The 24,303-nt window shown below is 41.6% G+C and overlaps 1 protein-coding gene across 1 annotated transcript in view; it reads right to left on the bottom strand.

Annotated features, from left to right (window-relative positions):
* The window catches only part of opn4a (opsin 4a (melanopsin)), a 54,833-nt gene that overhangs the window by 12,434 nt on the left and 18,096 nt on the right, over positions 1–24,303 (bottom strand). Inside the window, exon 2 of the mRNA XM_074675572.1 lies at positions 5,168–5,310. Coding sequence (XP_074531673.1) covers positions 5,168–5,310 — 143 coding nt within the window. The remainder of the gene's footprint in view (positions 1–5,167; positions 5,311–24,303) is intronic.

Consider the following 24,303-nt stretch of genomic DNA (forward strand, 5'->3'; position numbering starts at 1 on the left):
CTTCAGAGTTTCCTCTTTTTGTTAAACTTTTCACAATGAATGTTACATTAGACAATCTTGTCTCATTTTGGGGTCTTTAAAAACAATAATAGCACAGTCACAGAGTTTTTTTTTTTTTTTTTCAAATCCAGAGGAGATCGAGCTTTTGCAGTTGTGGCTCCCACTCTGTTGAATGGTCTACCTTTAACTCTCCTCTTCTAAAACTCTTTTAAAAACTCACTTGTTCGCTTCGGCCTTTGGCACAGGTTAGCCACTTTTATTGAGTCTTTTATGTCTGTTTATATCATTGCTTTATTTTTTTATGCTTTTAATGTTTTAAGTCTTATTGTTCTACAGTTTTATTGTTTTCATCGTTTCTGACTTTTTACTGTGAAGTCACTTTGGTGGGCCACTGGCTGTTTTAAATGTGCTGTATAAATAAAGCTGACACTGACACTGACATTGACAGAGATGTCTTATGGGGTACGACAGCTGAATTCTTCTACATAAAAGAAGACTGACGCAGCTCACTTGTTCAGTTTTCCTCCTTCATTCTATCACTCTACTTCACTTATTGGAGAAAGAACAACGGTGACTCTTTGGGCTCTAATTTCGTAGACCAGGCGCAGGCGCAGGCGCAGGCGCACGTGCCCTGCGCCGGCCTTCGCCGTGCGCACAGGGCGTGACTGGCGCACTTTGCAAGTTTCCTGCAGTGCCAAGAGAGGCGCAGTACTGGCGCACATGAGCGCAGAGCTGCGCGTCCACGCCTCCCTCCGCGCAAATGGCAGAGAGGGAGGAGAAAAGCCGTGAGTGGGTTTAACACAGCCGAGCGCTGTTTCCACCAATCAAATGAGCGCCTCTCCTCACCTTTAAATGCCCTGTGACTGAGGCGCAGCGTCTGATTGGTCTGAGTGATCTCCAGCACCACGGAGAGTGTTGGTAGCGGAGACGGTCAGAGCCGCTGTCCCTGCAGCAGATCAATGGACAGTGGGGCGCATCAGAGGACACGACGCGCGTCACCTTGTGGGCCAGCTCCCGGGACAGATGTAATCTGTTCCTTTGTCTTTATTCGGAGTAAAAAATTAAGAGACAGTTACACAGCTGGCTTATCCATTCAGAATACTTTTGATCCACCTGCACTCCTGGTTTGTCATCGCCAAGCAGAACCTTTGGTGATATACTGTATACTCTCCCAGTGTCTCCACCTCATCCTCCTTACAATAATGTACTCCATCTTTTTAGATCACATTAAAAATAAAGACTAAAACAGAGAAATATGGGAAATCAGGGGTAAATCCTGAGTGACATACATTTATTTTGTCTCTTTTTTTCTTCGTCTTTTCTCTCCCTCTTTTCTTTGAATTAAATGAAATAAGAGAACCAGATATACTCAGTATCAGATGTTAAGGCTGTTTATTGTTTAATCGTAAGATGTGCATCAAACTTCCAGCTGCCGTCAGGTTAACTTTCCATTATGACAAACGGCTTTAATCTGACATCAGATGTGACAGGACAGTTAATATAGATACAAATGTATATGCTGGTTCAGACGGTTACATCAAATAGTGATTGCTGTGATTGTTTACTGCATTAAAATGTGCCTGACACTCTGGAAACCTGCCTCTGAGGCTTTGATGACATGTGCGCACATGTGCGCCTGTCACCAAATTACAGCTGCGTGGGGTGCGCTCCGCCTTGCGCCGTGGATAGACCAGGTTGGAGCTGGCGAGCTTTCAGCGCACTTTTTTGGCACGAAATTGTCACTGCGCCAACATGAATCTGCTGACACCTCCCCCTGGTGCGCCGTCAACTCCCCCTGGCGCGCCGTCACACCCATCTCTGCGCAGACGGTCTACCAAATTGTCAAATTGGCAGCGCACGGCGGTGCGCCGCACGAAATTAGCACTGCGCAGGCTGCGCCAGGCTTGCGCCCCCTGCGCTGCGCCACGAAATTAGAGCCCTTTGGCTTCAGATGGCAAGGTACCATGTGATTCTGGTCCAAACTCATGTTTGACCAGTACTCTGTGACAGAGTCCTGCACTGGGTCGGGAAGCCGCTGGTACCCAACGGGTACCCAACGGGTACCCGCAAAAACAGCTGATTGTGGTTTTTAAAAACTTCTTTTTTCCCGGGTTCGGATCTGGGTGGAAAAAATAACATGCGGGTTGGGTCACAGGTTTTAGTTTGACACATCAAAATTAATACAAAATAATAATAAATAGAATTAAATAAAAACGTAAGTTGTAAGCTGGTTGTAGGGCTGTGACCATATAGCCACGCTATCCAGTTCTTATAATACATCCATGGTTGTGACATGATCCCGGCTCATACCTGCTGAGCGTCGCTTAAGTCTTGACAGAAAGTTAGTCTACTATTACACATGTAAAGGTCCTTTTAAGGGATTAAAATTTTAAAAGCATTAAACTTAAAAAAAAAAAAAAAAAAAAAAGAGTGATTTTACAGTTCCTCTGTGAGAAGATCACAGAGGGTTGCTGATGGAGCTGAAGTCAGGCTTTTATTGGAAGAGTTGCTTCATTCAGGTGCGTTGTTTACTCACTGGCATCTGAACTATGGCGATATACCGTTCAATTCTCAGACAATATGACCCAAAATTATTACTTTAAATAAGGGTTAAGGGTCGGGCTGCGGGTCGGGCTGCGGGTCGGGCTGCGGGTCGGGCTGCGGGTCGGGCTGCGGGTCGGGCTGCGGGTCGGGCTGCGGGTCGGGCTGCGGGTCGGGCTGCGGGTCGGGCTGCGGGTCGGGCTGCGGGTCGGGCTGCGGGTCGTGTTTCAACAGGTCGGATTGGGTTGCGGTACTAATCGGGCCGATGCGCGGGTTTGTGGTTCAGGTGCAGGTTTGTACGTCCCCCAGTCGGGGCGGGGTGGATCTTGAAAATTGGACCCGTGCAGGACTCTTCTCTGTGAATCTCTAAGAATATTTTTGTTAACATTCCAAAACTTTCATAACTTTTTATAGCTTGCAAAGTATCTCTTAAAACTGCAGAAGCTTTTGACAGAGCATAGATCTGATGGGGAAAATATGCTGGCAGTTCTGTTTCCCTTTTAGTAACATGGTTATAGTTTCCTATTAACTGATATCTGTAAAGAATTCAATGTACAACCATAAATCCAGATGGGTTGGGATGCTGTGGGTTGATAAAAAATGATTTGGTGGTTTGCATATCATACAAAGTCACTTTTATTAAAAATTGCGCAAAGACATATTGAATATTAAAATTGTTTTCTTAACATGAAAAAATCCTTTTTTCAGATTTGATGCCAGACACACATTTCACCATTTTTTTGCATCATTAACCAGCACACTACGAAGCATATCTGCTTAAAGTCCTCAAATAATGAACCCATTGTCTTTGGCCTGCTGATTTGATCTACAGAGGCAAAAAGAGACTCCAGGCCTCAGAGTTTTTAGATGTTTCACAGGATAAAGACCAGATGCTAAAAACCTTTTTGTGCTGCGTCTGTTCTAAAAATATCTTCTAATAACTGAAAAGTCAATCAGTGAAGGACTGATTGTAATGAAATATCAATGTCTGCACCTGAAAGGCTCCGATCAATGAGTGAGAAGAATTCATCTTAAGTGCCGAGCTCCTTCAGAGGAGTCAGAAATGCTCTCGTTTGTTTCAGAGAATGACGTTTGCTGTGATGGAAGATAAAAGACAGAGCGTAGGATCAATAAAAACCAACAGCCATGAATCAATCAGACTCTGAGTGCTGGTCCTCCGCTGATCTCAAACATAAGGAGATTACAACCTGAGAGGAAGAACTCTACTGCTTCTGAAGACACTTGGAGCGACGCAATTTGTGGGTTAGCTTCGTTTTTTGATTGTTTCGACACAAGGATGGAAAACACAAGGTTAAGTAGACTGTAGACAGCCACAAGGCGCAAACACTGGTTACTGCGCCTTATGTTGGTCTATAAACAGACAGATCCTGTCAGTCCCAAACATTCATAAATGCTGAAGCTCAGTGCTGCTTCTTTGTACTTAAAAAAAGGCACAGATTCATAATTTCTCTTACGAAAGGATCTGCAGGGAGCATAGGAGCTGCCCTGAGACGAAGCTCATAAGTCTTGTTTACATTCAGTGCTATTAATGAAAGAGTCCTTGTTTGTATCCCTGAGTCCTGGCAAATTAATTTCCTTTTCATAATGTGCTCGCAGTGGATAAACACAACAGGGATTGACACAGAAAATCAGCTCTGTGGAAAAAATACAGTCTGGGGATGACTGTGAAGAAGAGGTATTTTTATTTTTTTAATTCTTTGGTCCCACATGAATTACAGCTTAAAGTAAAAAAGTTTCTTACACTGGTGTTTCAGAAAGCCTTTATTTCAGCCTCTGTCTGAAAAGAGTTTTTTAGCTACTGTCTCTTTAAGGCTTCTGGCTTCACAAACCCCTTTTCCTCTGATTGGCCTGTCAGGGGCAGAGCTATCAGTAGACCTTGGTGTTTGAGGCCCGCCCTCTAATGTGTCATAAACTAGTTAGGAGATCTTTATGCCATGGTCTTATCATTTTGACAAGTTTCAAGAAGATCACTTTTTCTTTCTTCTTTTTAGAACAGACTTTTTGATCAGTTTACAGACAGATTCAGGGACAACCTATTAATTCGTAGTTTAAAAATATGCTGATGTTTGATATAAACACCCAGCACTGTTACTTTAGATCCACACTTAAAATATAGGAAAGCATGATGTTTTTTTCAAAGTCAAGTCTACAAAAGATCAGTGCAGGTGGATGAGATGAGTCTGAGCGGATCACTGCTTTAATCACTAAACCATAGGCTGAGCTCATTACCACACCAATAGCTATAAGGACTCATGGCTCAGTTTGTATCGATCCTGCACTCTGTCTTTTTTCCTCCATTACAGAAAACGTCCTTCTGTGAATCACAAAGCAGAATGTTTATCACATGTTGAGCCACTCCACGGTTTGAGTCTTGTTGAGAGCATAGTTCCTCTCAGTAAACACCCATCTGTGTCAGACAGAACTTGTTTCTGTATCTGAATGTGTCATGTCTCCTATGCTAGAAAATAACTGTTAATAACAACCAAAAATAGTGTCACAGAAAAAGCTGACAGACTGGACAGGAGATGCACACAGATAATCTGAAAGCAGTTTGAGTTTCAAAAGGAGAATATGACCATATTTGGACAAAAGGAAGTTGTCTTACTTGCAGAAGGCGTATATGACCAGGAAGTTGCCGACCACACCTGTGATACCGATTGCAAGAATAACAGATCCGATGGTGTAGTGGGCGTGGTCGGGTACATCTACTGTGGGAAAGGGATTTGGGACCTCGGCAGCCATCGCCACCTGGAGGAAAAAGCACAAAGTGACGTGTAAATGTGACTGTAGAAAAATGGACGCAGTCTACAGCTCTGATGGTGCCCTCTACAGGCTGTGTTCCTAACATAACAGCTACACCATCAGGGAAGTGGAAGAACACAGTGGAACAAAATTTATTTTAAAGGTCCCATATTATGCAAAAATCACTTTATTAAGTCTTTTAGTGAAATTTGTGGGTCTTTGGCTTTCCTCCCACAAAAGCCCACAAAATGTAATAATTAATGACAATATACTTAGTAGTGCTTGTGAATGTAAAATCCTGACCTAAAACGAGCTGCTTGGATTTTGGAGATTTGCCGACGTCACTGACTCCCTTTTTGACTTATCAGGACCAAGTCTGACCTGATTGGTCCATCAGAGCAGATACCCCTGAACCCTCTCCCTGCCTACTCCAGGTGGGAGTTGAAGAATGCTGGAGTTGAAGAGCCATCACTGCTCTGTTTTTGGATGTAAACAGCCACATAGTTCAACGCACAAGCTTCCCATCTCGGAAGAAGACCAGACTAAGTGGCTCGAGTTCATTTATGAGGAAAATGTGCCAGCTACACTCAGTAAAACTGCGCATGTGTGTGCTAGTCACTTCACGGCCGACTGCTTTTCCAACTTTGGACAGTACAACAGAGGGCTAGCGAATAGACTGGTCCTGAATCCAGGTTTGTTACCAACCATCTGCCAACAAACCTGTAAACCCTGGAAATATGAGTATTTTAAATGCTGTGTGCTGTGGAGCAGATGTAAGAGCTTTTCCTCAGTGTCCCCCCTGTCTCTGTGTTAGCTTCAGGATGCTAACTTTAGCTGCCGTTAGCCTGTTGTTTTAGCCTGTAATGTTATGGTACACGAGCTTCGCTGTTTTCTACACATTGTGCACTCTGAGCATGTGGCGCCGCTCTCAGTGACGCGGAAGAACAGGGCGGTATCAGCGGTGACTCATTTACATATGAAGGCCACGCCCACTAAATCAGAGCGTTCTGAACAGAGGGGCTATGAGAGCCTGGAAACAATGCTGCTGTGCTTGATTTATTGGCTTTTTGGACCAAGACATGTTACTACCATTTCATGAAGACATCAATGATCCATATTAAACTGCAGAAAAGGAGCATGATATGGGACCTTTAAAAAAATATGATGAATTATGATTTCTAATGTTGAAACTTTAAACCTGCTGCTGACTGAGATGGATCATTTTGATGAGACACATGCTGGAGTTATGTGAGAGAACAGGCAAAGATTTAGAAGTTGTTCCAATCATCGACATTTTATATTCAACGAAGTGATAAACCTCCAAATCATCATACCTCCCTAATCACCTCCCTTATTCCTTTTGAAAGACTAATATCTCAGCAGGCCTGCACATCAGTCTGTCTAATTAATGCACTCTGAGGTGCGTCTCTGAGTCCGTCCTGTCTCACGTCTCTTCACTCTGACTCCCTGTTGCCACGCTTACAGCATAAATTCCTCCAGTGGCAGCAGAAACATATGGAATGCTGTTATTTAAAGATAAGGCTCAGTTAAAAAGAAGAGAACTAGAGTTTGTACAAAACGCTGAGATGAAGTATGGCCTCCACACATTCCTCCCTACCTGCTCATCTTCCACAGCTTCATAAAGCAAGGGTTCGCCTGCAGCTTAGGTCTGTTTCAAAGATTCACATTACCAACCAACGAGTATTTCTGTAATGAATGCCATTAGTGTAAAATCACTGACTATGAAAGGATTTTCACCTTGTTCTCTTGGCAATAAAATAATTGATCTTTGAGGTGATGTGAGCATGAACAATTCCTTCAGTCTTCTCAACAGCATACTGTAGGTTTTTGAGGTATGGGGAATAGAAGCTGCGAGTACAACAGTACAAAGGAAAAATAACCACCTCTTTCAGTAATACTTGGTTGTTTAGTTCCACGAGAATGCAAAGATGAAAATATCTAATTTGGCTTTTGTACAAAAGAAAAGATTCAACTGCGGCCATGCAAATTTCCACCACACACCATCCAGCCAATCAGGACCCAGCTCCATGTGGGTTTATACCAGGCATGCTCGTTCACATCTCCTGCGGTGAGCTGTAAAACAGAGGTCATGTCAAACTTTGATTTTTAATGTGCATTAAGTTGTTAGAGCTCAGACCTCCAAACAACAGTCAGCATTTATAAGAGTAACCAGTGAAGGACACTCTGACAGTGATTGAGTCTGATACAGCGTGACAGTGACGTCATTGGTGAGGTGAGGCAGCAGGCGACAAATAAATAACAACAGTTCAAGGACACACGTCTGCCTGAATGCAGCTGTGAATCAGCAGGAGTCATTTTAACAACAAATCAGTCACACATCAGCCTGAATCAGAAAAAAAATTAAAACCTTTCACCATTTGGCCAAAGAAATTCACAAGTTTAACTTGAGGCTACTTTCACTAACCACCAGCTGGACTTACACTCACAAGTGTAATAAAAATTAGCAAGTTATCGTTATACAGTTATACAAATTCACCCGTTGCACAGTGTGTGTCAGTGAAGAAGCAAATGATCCAGACCTAAACTATGTTTGGTACCAGGCATGTTCATGGCCTGGTTAGTAGGGCTGGGACAATATTCTGTTCTCGCAATTTGATTATATTAAAATTTTTGGGGTAGCATTTGGATTTAAATTTCGATTCTTCAATGTTTATGATATTTATGATTTTTAGTTTGCTTATTTTAACATCAGACCATGTGAAAAAGGAAATGAGTATGATAAGGTCTACAGTCTATATCACGAGCCATATTTTCCCATAAAATGCACATCACGTGAGTCAGAGAGAAACGTTTCACCCTCTGCTGGAGAAAAGTGGTACCTTTTTTCCAACCCAGTTAATAAATTAAGACTGAAGTGAGGAGTTTGAATTTGGAAAAAAAATTGACCAAAAAAACCCTATTTTAATATTGTCAAAAAAAATCTTTTTTTTTCTTACACCCCTTCTGGTTAAACACATTAAATTTGTAGTAAAGATGGTCTTTTCTGATCAGGCTGGAGGGGCAAAGTAGTGATGCATATTTCTAAGGCCATGTCTGCACGTGGCCGGGTGTTTCATACCCCCCCCCTGTTCATTTTAAACACTTTCGTCCACACCATAGACTGTAATAAAAAATGGACGTCCGCTTGCTCGGCTCGAAGTGAGGTCTCCTCAAAAACTGCTCCCCCTGGTGGCTGGCTGCAGTACAGGTTAAAAAATCCGTCTTCCCAGTCATTCGAGATGGGCTGTGGTCAAACTTTAAAAAATCAATACTCCTCGTAGAAATGTTTCTCACGTCTGATTGTTGTGGTGATTTCAAGATATCATTTGGCTGTCTTGTATTCAAGTCCTCTTTTTTCTGAAAAGTTTTGTTTTCATTAGTTATACCAGGTTAAAAACAAGGCTTTACGTGTCGTTTAACGATGATTGACAGCTGCCGTTCTTGTGTATTTTTTTCGAGGATTGTAAAATATGTTGGGAGGTAGAGTCAAGAAGGGATTAGACTCTTGAAAGAAAAAATAATAATTATGATTTTTGTCACCCAGCTCCACTTAGATTCTCCCAGAATCCCTCATCGTCTCTACTGCGCAAACTCTAAGTGCAAACTGCTACAATGGCTGCGCCTGTGACGGAGGAATTTTGGCTTCAAAACGGTACAATCATAAATGGCAGAGCCACACTTTCCACTCTATATACAGTCTATGGTCCACACGCAATGGGCAAATCCACCAATGAGTGCAGCACGCCAACCCCATATTTTGCTGTGTTTTCCAGACGTAAAACCTGTGCCAGCCAATCAATGAGCCCCTGTCATTCAGCTGTGACGTTTGAGAACCAAAAACTGTTTACCGGTGTCCACATGAAACCATGAAACCAGAGTTTTCCAATATCTTCACTTTTGGCTTTCAGAAAACATAATTTTTAGTGACGCAAAAGCTGCGGTTTCATGGGAATGACTGGTGTTAACATATAAAAATATGTGCGGTTTCCCAAATACCGTGTGGATGTGATACGTGTGGACATAGCCTGAGAGAAGGTGGAGAGGTTATTTTTCTTTCTCTAGTTTGTTGTGACAGAGTTAAGAAAAGCTAGACTTTAAGTTCCCAACTAATTTTTTTGATTTTTAGAAATAAAAACTAACTTTTGCTTCTAACCAGAGTCCCTCCAGATTCTTACTGACTCACTTTTCCTCCTGTGCCTTGGCCTGACCTTGCTGCAGTGTAATGTGGTTTTGGTGCTTGCGTGGTCAGTTTCATGCAGGGGCTCAATGAACTGCAGTTTAAACCACTCCAGCCAGGGCATCATATTTTGAGACTGTACGTTGCTATTTTTTCTGTTTCCAACCCTGCCTCCTCTGCTCTGAAATGTGGATTATTTGAGCCTCTTCTTCTTTACCCCATAAGTAAACGCAAATGTACCCTAGTCAAAGGCAGATTATTGATTTGTGACCAGGCACTGAAAATGTGCAGTGTGTAACCAGGAATGTAAGGAGATACCATAAAAAAAGAAAAAACAGCATTAGCATGTTCGTACAATCAGAGCCTGTTTTAGAAAGAAACCTTCATTATCAGAATGTTTTCTGACTTGTCAACAGCCTTCGCTTTCATTTTATGTTTCGCTGTTGGGTTACAAATCTCAGAACTGCGGCGTGTTAGCAAGAGCGTGGCCTGTCACAAAGGATTCAGACTTTCAGCTTCGCCCACCACTGCTGCCTCGGACTGGAGGAAGATCTGTGCGGTCATTAAAACAGTCTGTCTGCTCCTCAGAGCCTCCACAGCTCGCTTGGATCAGTGTGATGTACATCTTCTCTGTCCCCTGTTTCAATATGTAACATTAGTGCCACTAATTCAGGAAAAAAAGCTTTTTTTTGACCAGAGCACGTGTGATACTGATCACAAGAAAACTACATCTACTTGTCATCATGTCACAAAGATGTATGGAGGAGTTAGCTTCTCACAGCTGTGTCAGCTGTACAAAGCATGACCATTTAATCGTGGAGCACCTTTTACCGATCACCACATCAAATATTTGACCCTTATGTGTTTGAGATAACAAAATTAAACCTGATGGCTTTTGGTATCTTCTGTTGAACTTAGTCCAAAGACACGGTACTCAATGTTCAAACTGAATAACTGTGATGTTTGTTTTCACTATCAGTAAATTTAATTCAGTTTTTAAACAATGGAGCCACTTAAAATAAACTAACATGAGGCTACTTTTAATATTCCTCTCAAATGTTGACAACAATTGTTCAGTTTAAGTCCACCTCTAAATCTTTTCCTGTCCTGAAAATGTCAAAAATGATGAATTTTAATGTGTAAAACGCAAAATGAAATGAATGTGTGGTAGATGTTTCCTAGTAGATGCTGATTTGGAAGGGATTGTGAGTGATGATGACATGCAGCAGATAAAGGTGTGTTTAGGTGCCAGTTAACACTTAATCGCTCTTCCTGCACCTTTCCTTTCCTCAGAGGGAGTGAAGGTAGACGTGAGAACGTCTTCACTCAGACATCTGTCTGCTGTGTGGAAGTGAGAAAAACTGCACCGTCTGAACTCTTCTCTGAACAAACTTTCTTCGCCCTGTTCACAGCTATTTTTGTCACTTTTCATCCAAAGAAACAAGAAATGAAACAGTCTCTCTGCTGCAACTTTGGTTTTGTCCATCCAGTAATTCACACTTTTTAATTTAAACATCAGAAGTTTTAGAACAGTCCAATCGAACATTTTGCCTTCTAGGCACAACAGCATTTTTTCAATATTTTCACTCAGAACGTTCAAGAACTTAAAAAAAACATCAATGTGGTGGTATTGTGTTTTATTGATATTGTTTTGTTTAGTGCTGCTCTGGATGTCTGAGCCACTGTCTGTGAATATGAGCACACTCCTCCATCTCATTCAGCTGTAAAGAATAGTAAGCTGTTAGCATGCAGCCTTGGGCCCGTATGCATGTCCAGCCATTAAACAAACCAGACCATTAGTCCTAATGGTCTGTGATTGAACGGCCCATTTGACTGCAGCGTTAGCCGAATGCATGTCTGCGAATAATTGACCAGTATACTAATTACAAGAAAGAGACACAGGTGCAGATTACGTCATGATTAAGGGGAACCCAGTGTTACCCCTAGCATTATGTTGGGGGGACCCACCCCTCCTGGAAGTGGATTCAATTTTATTTCCCATACAACGCTAGATGACAACAGAAGTGATTCAGAGTTTCCTCTCTCATAAATCAGCTCTATACAGACTAAATACCCTTATGTTATTTATCTTATTTTCATGACGGGATGTTGTTTGTGCATCGTAGGGTTCATATTTCTCCTCACAGAACTTCACTGTGCGCAAAAGAGCAGGTGATTTGTAGCGCACGGTGAAGTTTAGCTCCAACGCGTCCACAGACACACAAACACTTGCCTGCATTTACACATACAGACAAGCTCACTCTGTATAACAGAAAACGCTTCCTTCCTGCCCCCCCTTCTTCTTCTCCTTCAGGAAGACCCCATCCTACAAACTCAGGCCCCGTTCACACGGAGACTCCCGCAACGATTCTTCCTTTGCGTTTTCAAAAGCCACCCGCGTTTACATGAGGACGGCGTGCAAACAATCCGCGTTCATACGACTCCAGGAGGACAAGTCTCCTCTTCTGTTCTTTCTTTTTCTGCCCTTTTGTTGTGTGAGATGGTCGGCATTCCAACCATAACGTGCATTACCACCACCTACTGGCTCAACTGGAAATGTGGCTGCGCGCAGAGCCTTCACCTGAAACTGCGAGCGCGCATGCGGTGACGTCAGCGTTTCACCCTGAGACGCTCCGCTCTGTGTTTACATGAAGCTGGATGGAGGAGCGGATTCAGATCTTTCCACTCTGGGGAGCGTTTTCAAAAGTTTGCGTTTTCACTGAAAACGCAACGTGGTCTCGTCTAAACGGAAGGCCAAAACGCAACGAAATGTTTGCAGAATCGACCGTTTTCGGCGTCGTGTAAACAGGGCCTCAATCTGTGCCTGTCAACCACTCATAAACAGCAGTAAACCTAGTGACTGGTAATGGTGTGACTGAGAGAAGATCCAGAAAAACATTTTTCAGCCACAGAAATGGACATTTTACAACAAGAATACACATGGACAAACAGCTGTTATCAGTGAGTCAATCCGGTAAACAAAGAGAAAGTGAAAGTTTGGCTATCTTGAACAGAGTAAATGTGTGTGGTGTTTCTGAATGCAGTAAAAAAGCTCAATCATTAAATCAGTAATATGAAAGCTGCTTTGAGGAACACATACTGCAGCAATGCCCCAGTACCTCGATGAATAACTCTTAAAGCAGTTTATGAACTCCAACATTTCACCACACACATCTTGAAAGGACCGAAACACATTAAATCAAAGAGCGAATCAAACTTATCAAACTGACGGCAGCGAGCCTCGCTGGTTAGAGACTTCGATTGCCTCCCTTTTCTCATCTGTTTGCTGAAAAAATGTCATGTTTCTGTACATTTGCTGTATGGCTACACATCACCACCTTTCCAAAGGATTGTCCTCCTTTTTGCATATTTCATCTAAAACGGTAACACATTGCAAAATGTCTATCTTTAAACAGTGAACAGGCATTGTAATCCTGCCGTTAGCACCTGTAATGGGGTCTACCTCCATTTAATCTAACGCTTTTTTGGGCTGTTAACCTGGCTCATACATACTGCTAATCTATTTTTTTTTTGCCGTTGGTACAAACGGTCCGTTTTCCCCACAAATGGCTTGTCATGCATATGGGCTGTGGTAACAATGGATGTTTTCAAGCGGCTGATTCACCTCCTCTCTGAGGTTTATCATTGGAATTCGATGAGTCCAATAACAAAACCTCAGGAAGGAGTCAGAACCGCAACAATTTAAAACAGGGGATCAGAGAGTCTGTGGGTCAAACTGGTTTTAACGTGTGAAGTGCAGAGCTAGCACCATCAGCTTTTAGTACCATTTTTCAGGTTAACATCTATGTCTGTGTTGGCGACACATTACTTCAGCTGAGTTAATCCAACACAGCTTACAAACAGCTTTATCTCAATTTTTTGAGTCAAGGTAAAGAAAGGTAGATGCTCCTTACAAGACAGTACGGGTTCTCGATCACCTGTACCATCATTTTTCCAACAAACAACAAACTGAGACAAAACTTCAATAACTGAACACTTGCACATACATGAGCATGATTCAAACTAGCCTGAATGACAAACTGTTAAAAAAAGGTCCATAATCTGTACTAATATTTTGTGTGTAAATACCTTTGGTCTTTGTTGACCCTTTTTTGCTGTCAGACAAATACAATACATTGCAGTCAAATGTAGAATATTTTCCTCTGGGATGTACAGACAATCTACACTTCTCTTTATTTGAATGACCCGGCAGACCCGTTGAGGTTTCTGGCTTATTTTGAAGATTCAAAATGGAGCAATGACAGAAATGATGCTGAAGGACGGATGCTCATGGGCAAGGAATGTTTGATCCCCTTCTGTTCTCACAGTATGTTATTTACCCACTTAAAGGCTCTGAAGGTCATTACAGCTTAAAAAACTGTACAAATTACATAGGGACGAGTGGACAATGCTGGAAAATGAGTTCTTAATATTTGATAGTTTTACGTGAAACAGTAATTATCATCCATGCTTTTGTTCCTTCTCTGACTTTTATCTGTCATCTGACTGACAGTTTTGATTATCATGTGGAAGTATGTGGTTTCTTTATTATGTTAATGACAGGAAAAAGAGAAGAAGCGACTAAGTGGATCCGAGTTAATTTACATTTCAGTGGGGTTAATAAAAACGGGTCTGTAAAGTCCTTGTTGTCATGTAATTGTCTGCGGGTCTTTGGAAGTTAACTGGAGCTAATTACAGATTAATGAGAAGTGGAAGTTGCTCAGCTTCTCGTGGAAATTATCTCAGTGACTCCACTGAAAGGTCGTTTTTCTCATTACGCTCGTGTTCATCACTTTCAACACTCAACACGCTGATTTAATGAGTGGCTTCATGTAAAACACAGGTGGGAAGCGTGTGTGTGTTACAGGCACTACACACTAACAAGAAGCTTGAGTGCTGTAACATGTGACATAGTCTTTCACTGAACAGTCTTCTTCAACACAACAAGTCCTAAAGAGGAAATTGTAGGACTCATGTGTGCTTCAGTTGATGTCCTATGAGACTCTTGCTTATAAAAACCAACGCCTGTCCAAGAAAAAAGCAAAGCCCAGCAAATAACACCCTTTAAGCAAAAACAAGATGCTCAAATCAGATGTTTTTACCAGTGGGCTCTAACTGGAGTTTCAATTTGGTATTTGGTTGAAAACAGAGTGAAATCAGGTCTAATGGTGCGGCCACACCAAACGCGAATTTGCGGCGCGATTACATACAAAGTCTATGCAAAGACGCGTTTAGCCGCCGATTCGCCTCTGGCGGCGCGATTTGCGCGTTTGGCGCGGCGAGTTTGGAGCGTTCACGCGTTTGGGCGGTAGACGCGAATTCGCTCGAGTTCAAAATATTCCCCCACGACGTCATTGTTTTGACGACGTTGGGGGGCAACTGCCGCCTGCTCCGGCTCCAACTCCGCCGGAGGATGGAGGAGAAAACAATCTGTGCGGTGTGTCATCATCCAGAGTTATACGATACGACGTGTGTACTCTACAGAGACCAGAAAAAAAGGAGCAGGCTTGGTTGAAAGTCTCTGAGGAGACAGGTTTTGAATGTAAGTTCTGAAAACATTCGTTCCCAGCTGGATTTGCTTGCACGGGCTATCACCGAGTCCGACTGTGTTTTCCTCAGCGGAGTTTTGAGCCTGATAGAGAGGAGGAAAGTGCGGGGCAGGGGCAGAGCCAGGGAAAAGATGGAAGATCTCTGTGCTCCTCTCTTTCCTCCATCCCTTCATTATCCCCAGGGAGACCTCCGGGAACATGGGTCGGGGGTTCGGGTAGTCGGGGGTAGGCTACGGGGGGTCGGAGGTTCGGGGGATCGGGGATGAGATCGCAGGGAACAGCCAAGCAGGGCTGGTGGATTACCAGGGAGAGGCAGCAGGCATTGATTGTGATCTCCAAAGCTTTCACACACTCTCCTGTCATGCTTTGGAAACCACAGCTCATTGTTTTTCAGATGCTCTTTTGGACTTTCGGTCTTTAAATGAACGAGCTCTCTACTCCGCATGCGCAGTACCGCGCATTCGCGTGTTCGCGCCTCAGCTTGTCAAAAAAGTCCAGCGGCGAGACTCGGGCGTTCACGCGGCGCGTGACAGGCCATTCGCGCGCGTAAATTCGCGTGTTCGCGTTTGGTGTGGCCGCGGCATTAAAAGGAAGGGTCTGCCAGATTTTCTTAAAGAAAATAAAAACACTTTTTACGGGAATAATGTTGCTCATTCGTCCCTTTTAAGCCTCGTTGCATGTGTGTCAGAATCTGTGTCTGCCTCGACCTCTCCTCTGCCTGTTTGCTGATGTTTTGGTTGTCTCAGGGCGTTTTTGGGCGGAGAGTCGGCGTGGTTACCTCAGCTAATCACAGCGCACTCTGTGTGCTAGTGACTTTGCATGTTGATGATCACAAGTGAAACAAGCCAATCAGAGCAGCTACAGCAATGGATGTAATACAGAGACAAAGACACAACCAAAGTCAAACGAAATGCCAAACAGATTTTTTTTTTTCCTAAACAAGGGGAAAGCTTGGCTCAACCTTCACTCGCTTAGAGAGCAGCATGGCACGAAGTGATGCAAGTTGGTATGTGTCATATACCTGTGATTAGCTTCTGCTAGCATGCTAAGTCAGGTGCATGGCTCTTAAGTCTCTCCCAAGTAGAAACTCAATGCTGCAGTTGGTTGCTGAGTGTGTTTGCGTAGTCACAGTCAGAGGCTGTGGGTGTGCGCTGCACCTAATACTGATCCAAGCAGGAGGCGCCCAGTTTGAATGTTGTGTTAACTAACAGGTAGGGATGGGTACCGAATTAGGTACTTTTATAGGTACCGACCTAATTCTGTCAAAAGTACCGAGTATCGACTCAGGTAAAACCAAAAGGTACCATGTTTAGGTACCTAAACACATCCTTGTGACTGTGGGGGAATAGAAGAGTAGGCAATTTTACACGCTGGGCATGAACACACCATTGCAAGGTTATATATTGAAAAATAAATATGTTAAATTAATTTTTTAAAAATATTTCATTAGTAAACAAATTGATATTCTCTACCACATAAACACAAGAAAGAACTGAAAATTGGTACCATTAAGTACCGCTACCGATTGCCAGGTACCTGGCTTTGGTACCGTATCGTTTCAGGTGTGAAAGGTACCCATCCCTACTAACAGGTAATGAAAAACCCTGTAGACCCTACCTTTAAGATAGAACTAGATTACATATAGTCCAGTCAGGACCACTCTTGTTGAAAATAATTAGTAGTTTGAATGTAATAATTCATATTGAGGTAGGGCTCCGCTGTTACAGCTCACTGCCCTTCCATGTGCCTACGTTGAACGCCAAAGCCTCTCACAAGTGACGGTGACAATACATAGTACACTGGACCTAATGTCTCAATTCAAAGCAGGAAACCCCTGGTCACATGATTCCACCTGTGTGCTGTGTCTTGGCATCCTAGCTGGTGTGTTGATGGAAGAAAAAAGGTTAATTGCAATGGAAATAAGATTGGACGGATATTGATTTGGTTTGATGCTGAAAACTCATTCGTCAACTCAGCTTCATGGTTTGAGCATGACCAATGCAACTTTGAGATGGATCCATGGGCTTCACCCAAAACCTAAATCTCCTGAGTTTGATTACTTGAGGAGAAAGGAGACATCATCCAACAGAAGACGCCTTTGTAGAGATGTTCTGATTTTTTTTAGTCTTCTGCTGGACTGAGAGATTAACTTTGTCTATGACAGGAACTACCGCATTTCTTCAAATCCAGGATTTAGTCTGACTTTCAATTTTTTAGGTAATGAAATGCTGAAATAATATTCTGTATGTTATGTATTTTATTTCATCAAAATAATTAAATGGTATCAAATTATTCTCTTTCATTTGTTTTGGTAGAATTTCCCATGACCGACTCTGGTTGTTGTGTGAGCCTTCAAAATGATTTCCTTACTCATGAAGTCCTTGGCTCTGAAAAAAGGTGTAGTTCAACAGGCTTGTGCATGTGCTGTGTTCAGTCTTTGTACTCTTAGCTAGTCTTCAGCTTTTTCCTGCACCTAAAAATGAAAAAATTCCACCTGCCCGAGATGAAATCCACGACCCCTGACTGCAGATGAACAGATGTGAGATGAAATGAAGTGATAAGTCAACTGAAGATGAATACAAATGGCTTTATAAATGCAGGCTGTGGTTAGGTCGACTATCTCTGTGACAGCTTCACAGCTCAAATTCATCTTTTTTTTTTTCAGCCTACGTGCCACAAATGCAGCATAATTCATATTTTACACACGTGTTGGGAGCAGAAACAGTAAATCCTCCCTGAACTGGATCTAAACTGGATCAGTGTTTGCTCAAAGCAGGCAGGAATCATTTGTATTTACATTATGTAAGACAATTTCACCGTGTACCTTCTGTATTCAACTGACCCACATTGTGGTTCTCACGCAATAATTACAGACGTGTGTGAGCTGCTCTGGATGTAATTAAAGTTTCCACCGCTGTATATTATCATTTTTCATCTCTGCTGTGTGCCAGTTTTCTCATTAGATATCCTCGCTGATGAAGTCATCTGAAAGACATGACACCAAACTAAAGGCTATGGCAAAGCAGAGGCTACAGGCATGAAATCTGACCAGAGGAAGCTCTGCTGGAGGTCTGAAGGATGCTCTTCTTTTCTGCAGTTTGTGGGATTCAAACTTTACAAAACAATGAAGGCATTCAGGGAAGACAAAAAAAAACTAATAACAGCAATTACCCCAAAGACACTTTCCTAACTGGGGCCAAAACACAATGCAAAATGTAGAAAACTTTTAAATGCGCCTGGATTGACTGTATCAAATTATCATCAGTTTTTTTTCTGTGCATTTTTTAAATATGTGTAATAGGCTTTTTTTCTGGTAGCAGGGGAACAGGTGTGTGTGTCTGGGAGGAAAGAGGTGCAGTCGTTGTTTTGATGGATCTGAGAAAGACAACAAAAACAAAAGAAAGGGAAAACATGTGATCCTCATCAAGCAGTGAGTCAAATCAAATCAGTTTTATTTACAGAGACTAAATAAAAAATCTGCCTTTGAGTGGTTTCACTGTCTGCCTGCTGTTTGTCTTTAGAAACCTCTGCAGTGTGGAGAAGGTTGAGTTTAATTTGCACCATCTTTATTTTCTGCATCGCATTCAGAAAGAAAGATTGTGTGGTGCTTTTTTCTATAAGGCTGAATGAAATAAATTCAACTCCCTGTTGGCAGCATCAAATGAGCGACATAAAAGACAACATTTTTGTAATCAGTCATCAGCAGTTCTTAAAGCCACAGGGTTTTTTTTTTAACATATTTTTCTTAACCCTTCTGGAGTTACTCTGGTAAATCAAGTCCTTTGTATCTTTTCTTCGACTGCAGCTTTCTGTACCTGAACTGTTTGTGTGATGGTTGTTAGACTCCTTCGGATGCAGAGCCTGAAGCCTTGAACACTGCTGAGCTTTTTCTTTTCTTTCATGTTACACAACTGGAAAAATCTGTCATACACCTAGTGATACGTTGTTGGATAATTACTGGTTACACAACAGCTGTGGGCTGTTGTGTAAATTAGATGAATAACATAAGGTTTAAGAAAAAAAACAAGGTTAGAGTTGATTTATGAGAGAAGAAACTCTAAATTACTACTGTTGTGATCTGGTGCTATATAGAAAATAAAATTAACTTGAATTCTGGGAGCAGAATGATAGGGATTATGTTGTTATTATTACGTTTTGTTGACTGTTTTTTTATGACAGCATCAAACCGAGCAGTGTGGAAATAAAATGAACATAAAAACCCTAACCAAAGATTAAGAACAACTAGTTCACATCATTTCACATCTCATAAATGAGGACTGGTGGTTTTTTGCGTGGTTTGATGCTTTGTGTTCTACGTGTTGTGTACTCATTGCTGCTGTTGATTTGTGTTGGAGGTAGTTATATATTACACACATGATTAGTCTTTTGTAAAGCTACTAATTTCAACTGTTTGTTCTTTGTGTTGATATTGATTTGGTCGTTTGTTGTTCTCTTGCGGTTGGTCTTGTTGATGGTTCAGGTTGCTGCTAAGGTTTATCAGCCCTGTGGTGAATCTCTTGATGTGCTTTAATAAAGATTTTCAGATAGAAGTGGCCCAAATGAGACATGTTCTCTGGATAGTCATTACTTTTCATGTAACTGTTTGGTGTCAATAGCCTGTAATCTGTACCTTATAGTTTAAAGCACCTGCAGTGAGATACATCAACCTTTACAATCATGTTTACCTACAGTCAGTAAGGAGAAGCTCCCACATCAGCAGCTGGTGTTAACCTCTATCTCAACACCTAAGGTCAGATTTAGTCACTGGAGTCTGCTCGTATTTGTGAACGGTGTGTCCGACAGAGTAGCTGCTGCCATGTCAGCGAGTGTGTCTATTGATGGGAAGGGGAAACAAGTGTTGTGCTAGTTTGCTACAATTTTGCTTTCAATCTTTTTGTCCAATAAACATGTAGCTACTAAATGCCTTTGATAGACTCTTGTTTTGTGAATGAAGCCTGAGGGCTGTCCAGCACGACATCATGTTGTTCTGTCGGGACAGGTTATTGCTTTTACTCCTTGTGAGTGATGATTAGTATCTCAAAACAACATTATATAATTTAGGAATCCTACCTTGGATTGATAAAGCTGTAGACCGACCTTACACGCTTTAGAAAACACACAGAGCATAAATTTAGGAAAACTCAGGGGTAAACAAGCTAGTAATGTTATTTTTTAAAAATGTATTGGCATCCAAAATGTTATTACTTGATTACTGACTCAAGAAGGATCTCAGTTTGAATGTTGTGTTTGCTAACAAATAACAAAAATCCTGCAGACTCTACCTTCAAACCCATCTCTCCATCTGTCCGTTAACAAAGTCATTCATCCATCCATGCAACCATAAGAAAGGGGGGGACACTTATCTGGCACACAGGTGACTCATGAGTCCTGAACAACACACACAGACATACACACACACACACACAAACACACACACATGCTGCATCAAACAATGAATCCCTCTGTTACCAGGTCTGAAGTCAAGTGGTCCTCACAAACATGGAACAAAAACAGATCACTGCTTCCTGCCATTAACCACCAACACACCGACACATGAGGCATACCAACACACATCACATGTCCAATGTGAACACACACACACACACACACACACACACACACACACACATACACACACACACACACACACACACACACACACACACACACACACACACACACACACACACACACACACACAGCTGATGCTTTTAGCATGATCACAGAGTCAAATCATAAGCTTGATGTGGCTTCAGTCGTGTCTTTCATCTCCAAACAGACGTGTTCGGTCGTTTCATATTCACATTGTTCAGAAAGCTGTGGGAGGTTTGATTTCTGTTAGCTTTACAGAATGCTGAGGACAAACATCTGCTCGTGTTGAGTCTAAAGATCTGAAGTACCTTTTTTTTTAACATTTTTACCTTCGCCAATGAGTTTATGTCTTTGGGAGAGTTTGTCTGTTTGTCTGTTTGTTTGTCTGGAACAACGTAACTCCAGAAGCAACCAATGGATATTGATGAAATTTTCAGGAAATGTTCAAAATGGGATAAGGAAAAAGTGATTACATTTTGGAGGTGATCCGGATCACCGTCTGGATCTAGGACATTTTTTAAAGGATCCTTTATCGTTGTGAGATAGGGCCGCTTTCACCATATGTGTATATAACTCCACAATAAATGATCGGATTGCTTTGCAAAACAATACAAGACAAGGTCACCATAATTTCTGACAGATGTAAAAGTAGGATCCAGATCCTGGTGACATTCTGGATACTAAGATCAGGAATATGAAAGATGTACTGGGTCATCATAATTTTCAACACTGTCAGGAAACAAATTACTGTACAAACCTGCAACTAACACCAAATTATAGCAGACAGTTTGCTGAAAGGGAGTATAACATTAAAGTAGGACTAAAGTGTTGGTGACAATCATAATATGCTTAGTGGAGGTCTGCGCTCTCTGAGTGCTTTTCTAGTTTCTATTTCTGATGGGTTTTCCTTTTTTTATAAAAGCATAAAAAAGTCTGTAAGGGTTTAAACACAGGTTTGCAAACAAGTAAAAGTAACACTGTAATAACACATAAAGGGTTGGAGGAAACATTGAAGACTTTAAGAAAATAGAATAAATGTTCAAGGAGGAACGGAGCATCCTTCACTCCAGCCCTAAGTGTGCTTTCTGAAACCTTTCCCCTGCTACCAGCAGCTCTGGTTGAGTGCTGCCATGTTCAGCTTGAAATGCCCAAAGGTTAACAGCAGTGCTCTCTGACTGAAAGCCATGGAGGCAATCATCCTCCTTTTTTCTGGAGTTTGATATTTTCAGTGCAGACGTGAGTGCAGGGGTGAAGTGAACAAAGACGATGTAAAATGAAAAAGAAGGAGAAAAAAAAAGACAGAGCCAGATGAGGAAAATCTCAGACTGACTTTTTTTTGGCGGTGGGAGAGCACAGTCCAAAACCGAAGGTATGGTTTCACAAAAATAACAAAATTTGTTTCCTGAAGTTGCCTGAAGTCTTTGGTTGAAGTAGCACAGGGACAGAGAGAAGAGGCACACTGAAAGAGCTGAAAGAATAAATGGTGTCGCAGCAGGAGGAGCTTCCTCTGTGTTTTTTTTTTTTTAAAGAGTAAAGCTAAAGTCACATCCGCTGTCACACGTCTGTTCATGACAGCATTCTTTTATGATAATAAAAGTAAAGCCCTTTTCATCAGATTATCTCAAAAACAGAAAATAAAAAATAAGAAAATAAAGGAGGGGGGTAAATACAATAAAGAAAACATCTAAAAACACTCTGTGCTCAGTGACAGTTAATGTGAAGATGATTGGCTAACATACAAATACCTGATCACCTAAAAAATTCCCAGGTCGGCTTTGATCTCATGCTTAAAGTTTGGATTGGGACTTCTCTATTTGGGATAGTGTCTCTTCTGGATCCACGTTTCGAGAAAAAGTACATCAGATAAAATCTTATTTTTCAGAGAAGAGCTGACACAAGGTACCAAACACACCAATATACTCCTTTTCAACATTTGATCTTTTTTTTGTTTTTAAACTGAGGCTTATGTGCTGGAAATATAAAATACTAAGACCTGAAACTTTAAACTGTCATCAGTGTTTCACCTACCATTATTCGTCCTCCCCGGAAGTCAAGTTAATTTTATTTTCCATACAGCGCCAGATCACAGCAGAAGTGATTTAGAGTTCCCTTTCTCGTAAATCAGGTCTCTACCTTGTTTTTTCAATCTAACAGACTAAATAGCTTTATGATATTCGTCTTATTTACATGGCCTGATGTCTTTTGTACATTGTCACGTTCATATATCTCCTTGCCCTGTTTCCCAGACAGCGAAGTTCTGCTCCAACACATTCACAGACACTCAAACACATGCGCACATTTACACACACAGACAAGTACATTCCATATAGCGGACAGTGAGCTGGGACAACCACCACAAGAAACATCTCCCAGCACCTTCTCTGTGAAGATGCAAACCTCAATGTTTCTTTTCGCTGCTGAGGAAGGCTGTTGTCAGAAACTGAATGAATCAATTTATAATGAACTGCTCAACAGAAAAGTGATTAGTTCCAGTTGTTTCTTCGAGTTAACAAAGTGAAAATCATTGTAAGGAAAAACTCTGCTGTTATGGCTTTAACAGAGAGAGAGAGATGGTATGAGCATGTGCACACGCCTGTGTTTTTACACTTGGACGTGTGTGTCCTCTTTTCATCAGTGAGCCTCGAAAACTTCCCACGACACAGCTGACTGAACCACTGCATCACATGACATCCAACAACTGTGTGTGTGTGGGTGTGTGTGTGTTTGTGTGTGCATGTGTTTTTACACAACAGGGGTTACAGATCTGATTCAGGCCAGTGTTTGATCTTTAACAGATCAATGAGTTCAGCAGTGCAGCAACACTGATAGGAAAGAACTCGCTGACACCTCCTGCTTCACCAACAGCCTCATGACCAAAAGACAGAGTTTTTTTTCCCTTGCTCAGTTTTACTGTCATATTTGTATATTACAAATTAAAAAAACAAAGAAAACTGCAAATAGGGTAAAAATAATGGTTTTGCAAGTTTTTTGAAATAACTAATTAATACAAGAAACTAAAACGATACATTTTTCTCTGCCAACTGGCAGATTTTGTTTTCTTTTTCTTGCAATTAAGGTGAAATTTTTCTCCTTTATCTTGAATAAGGTTTTCCCTGTACTTGCTCACATTTAAATGATGTCAATTTTTTTTTGACTACAAAACACATTTGGCCAGATATCCAAGTTTTGCAGTATAACCAAACAAAGTCATTAGCTTTTCAGGATTAGGTTGAACCAAGCTCCAACCTCCTGCTATGAGAAGTATAGCCACATGTGGAAGTGTTAGGAAAAGCCGTTCATGGAGAGTCCACTTGGGGCTGGCTGCAGAAAAACAGGAAACCACACACTCACCAAGCAAAAGAGCTGATTTTTACAGCATTACTAAACAAATTTATTCCAGAAAAACAGAATGAGTCAGGTATCTCTGACTCTTTTGGATTTTTTCTACAACTTTTTTTTTTTTTTAAACTATCAAACTTACAAGTTTTGCTCATATAAAGGCATGGCTGACTTGACTGACAGGTAGGCATCCCATTGTTGTCTGCAAGGAGGCTAAAGCCCTGTCTCTCTGCCGCTTATGGCCCCCACTAATAACAGGCTTCAACACTGCATCAGAAACACATGGGTGACTTTATGGAGACGACGTCCATAAATATATAG

Source organism: Halichoeres trimaculatus, unplaced genomic scaffold, assembly GCF_033239565.1.
Source record: "Halichoeres trimaculatus isolate MK-OKI-2021-1 unplaced genomic scaffold, fHalTri1.1 fHalTri1_scaffold_8, whole genome shotgun sequence".
Taxonomy (NCBI): domain Eukaryota; kingdom Metazoa; phylum Chordata; class Actinopteri; order Labriformes; family Labridae; genus Halichoeres; species Halichoeres trimaculatus.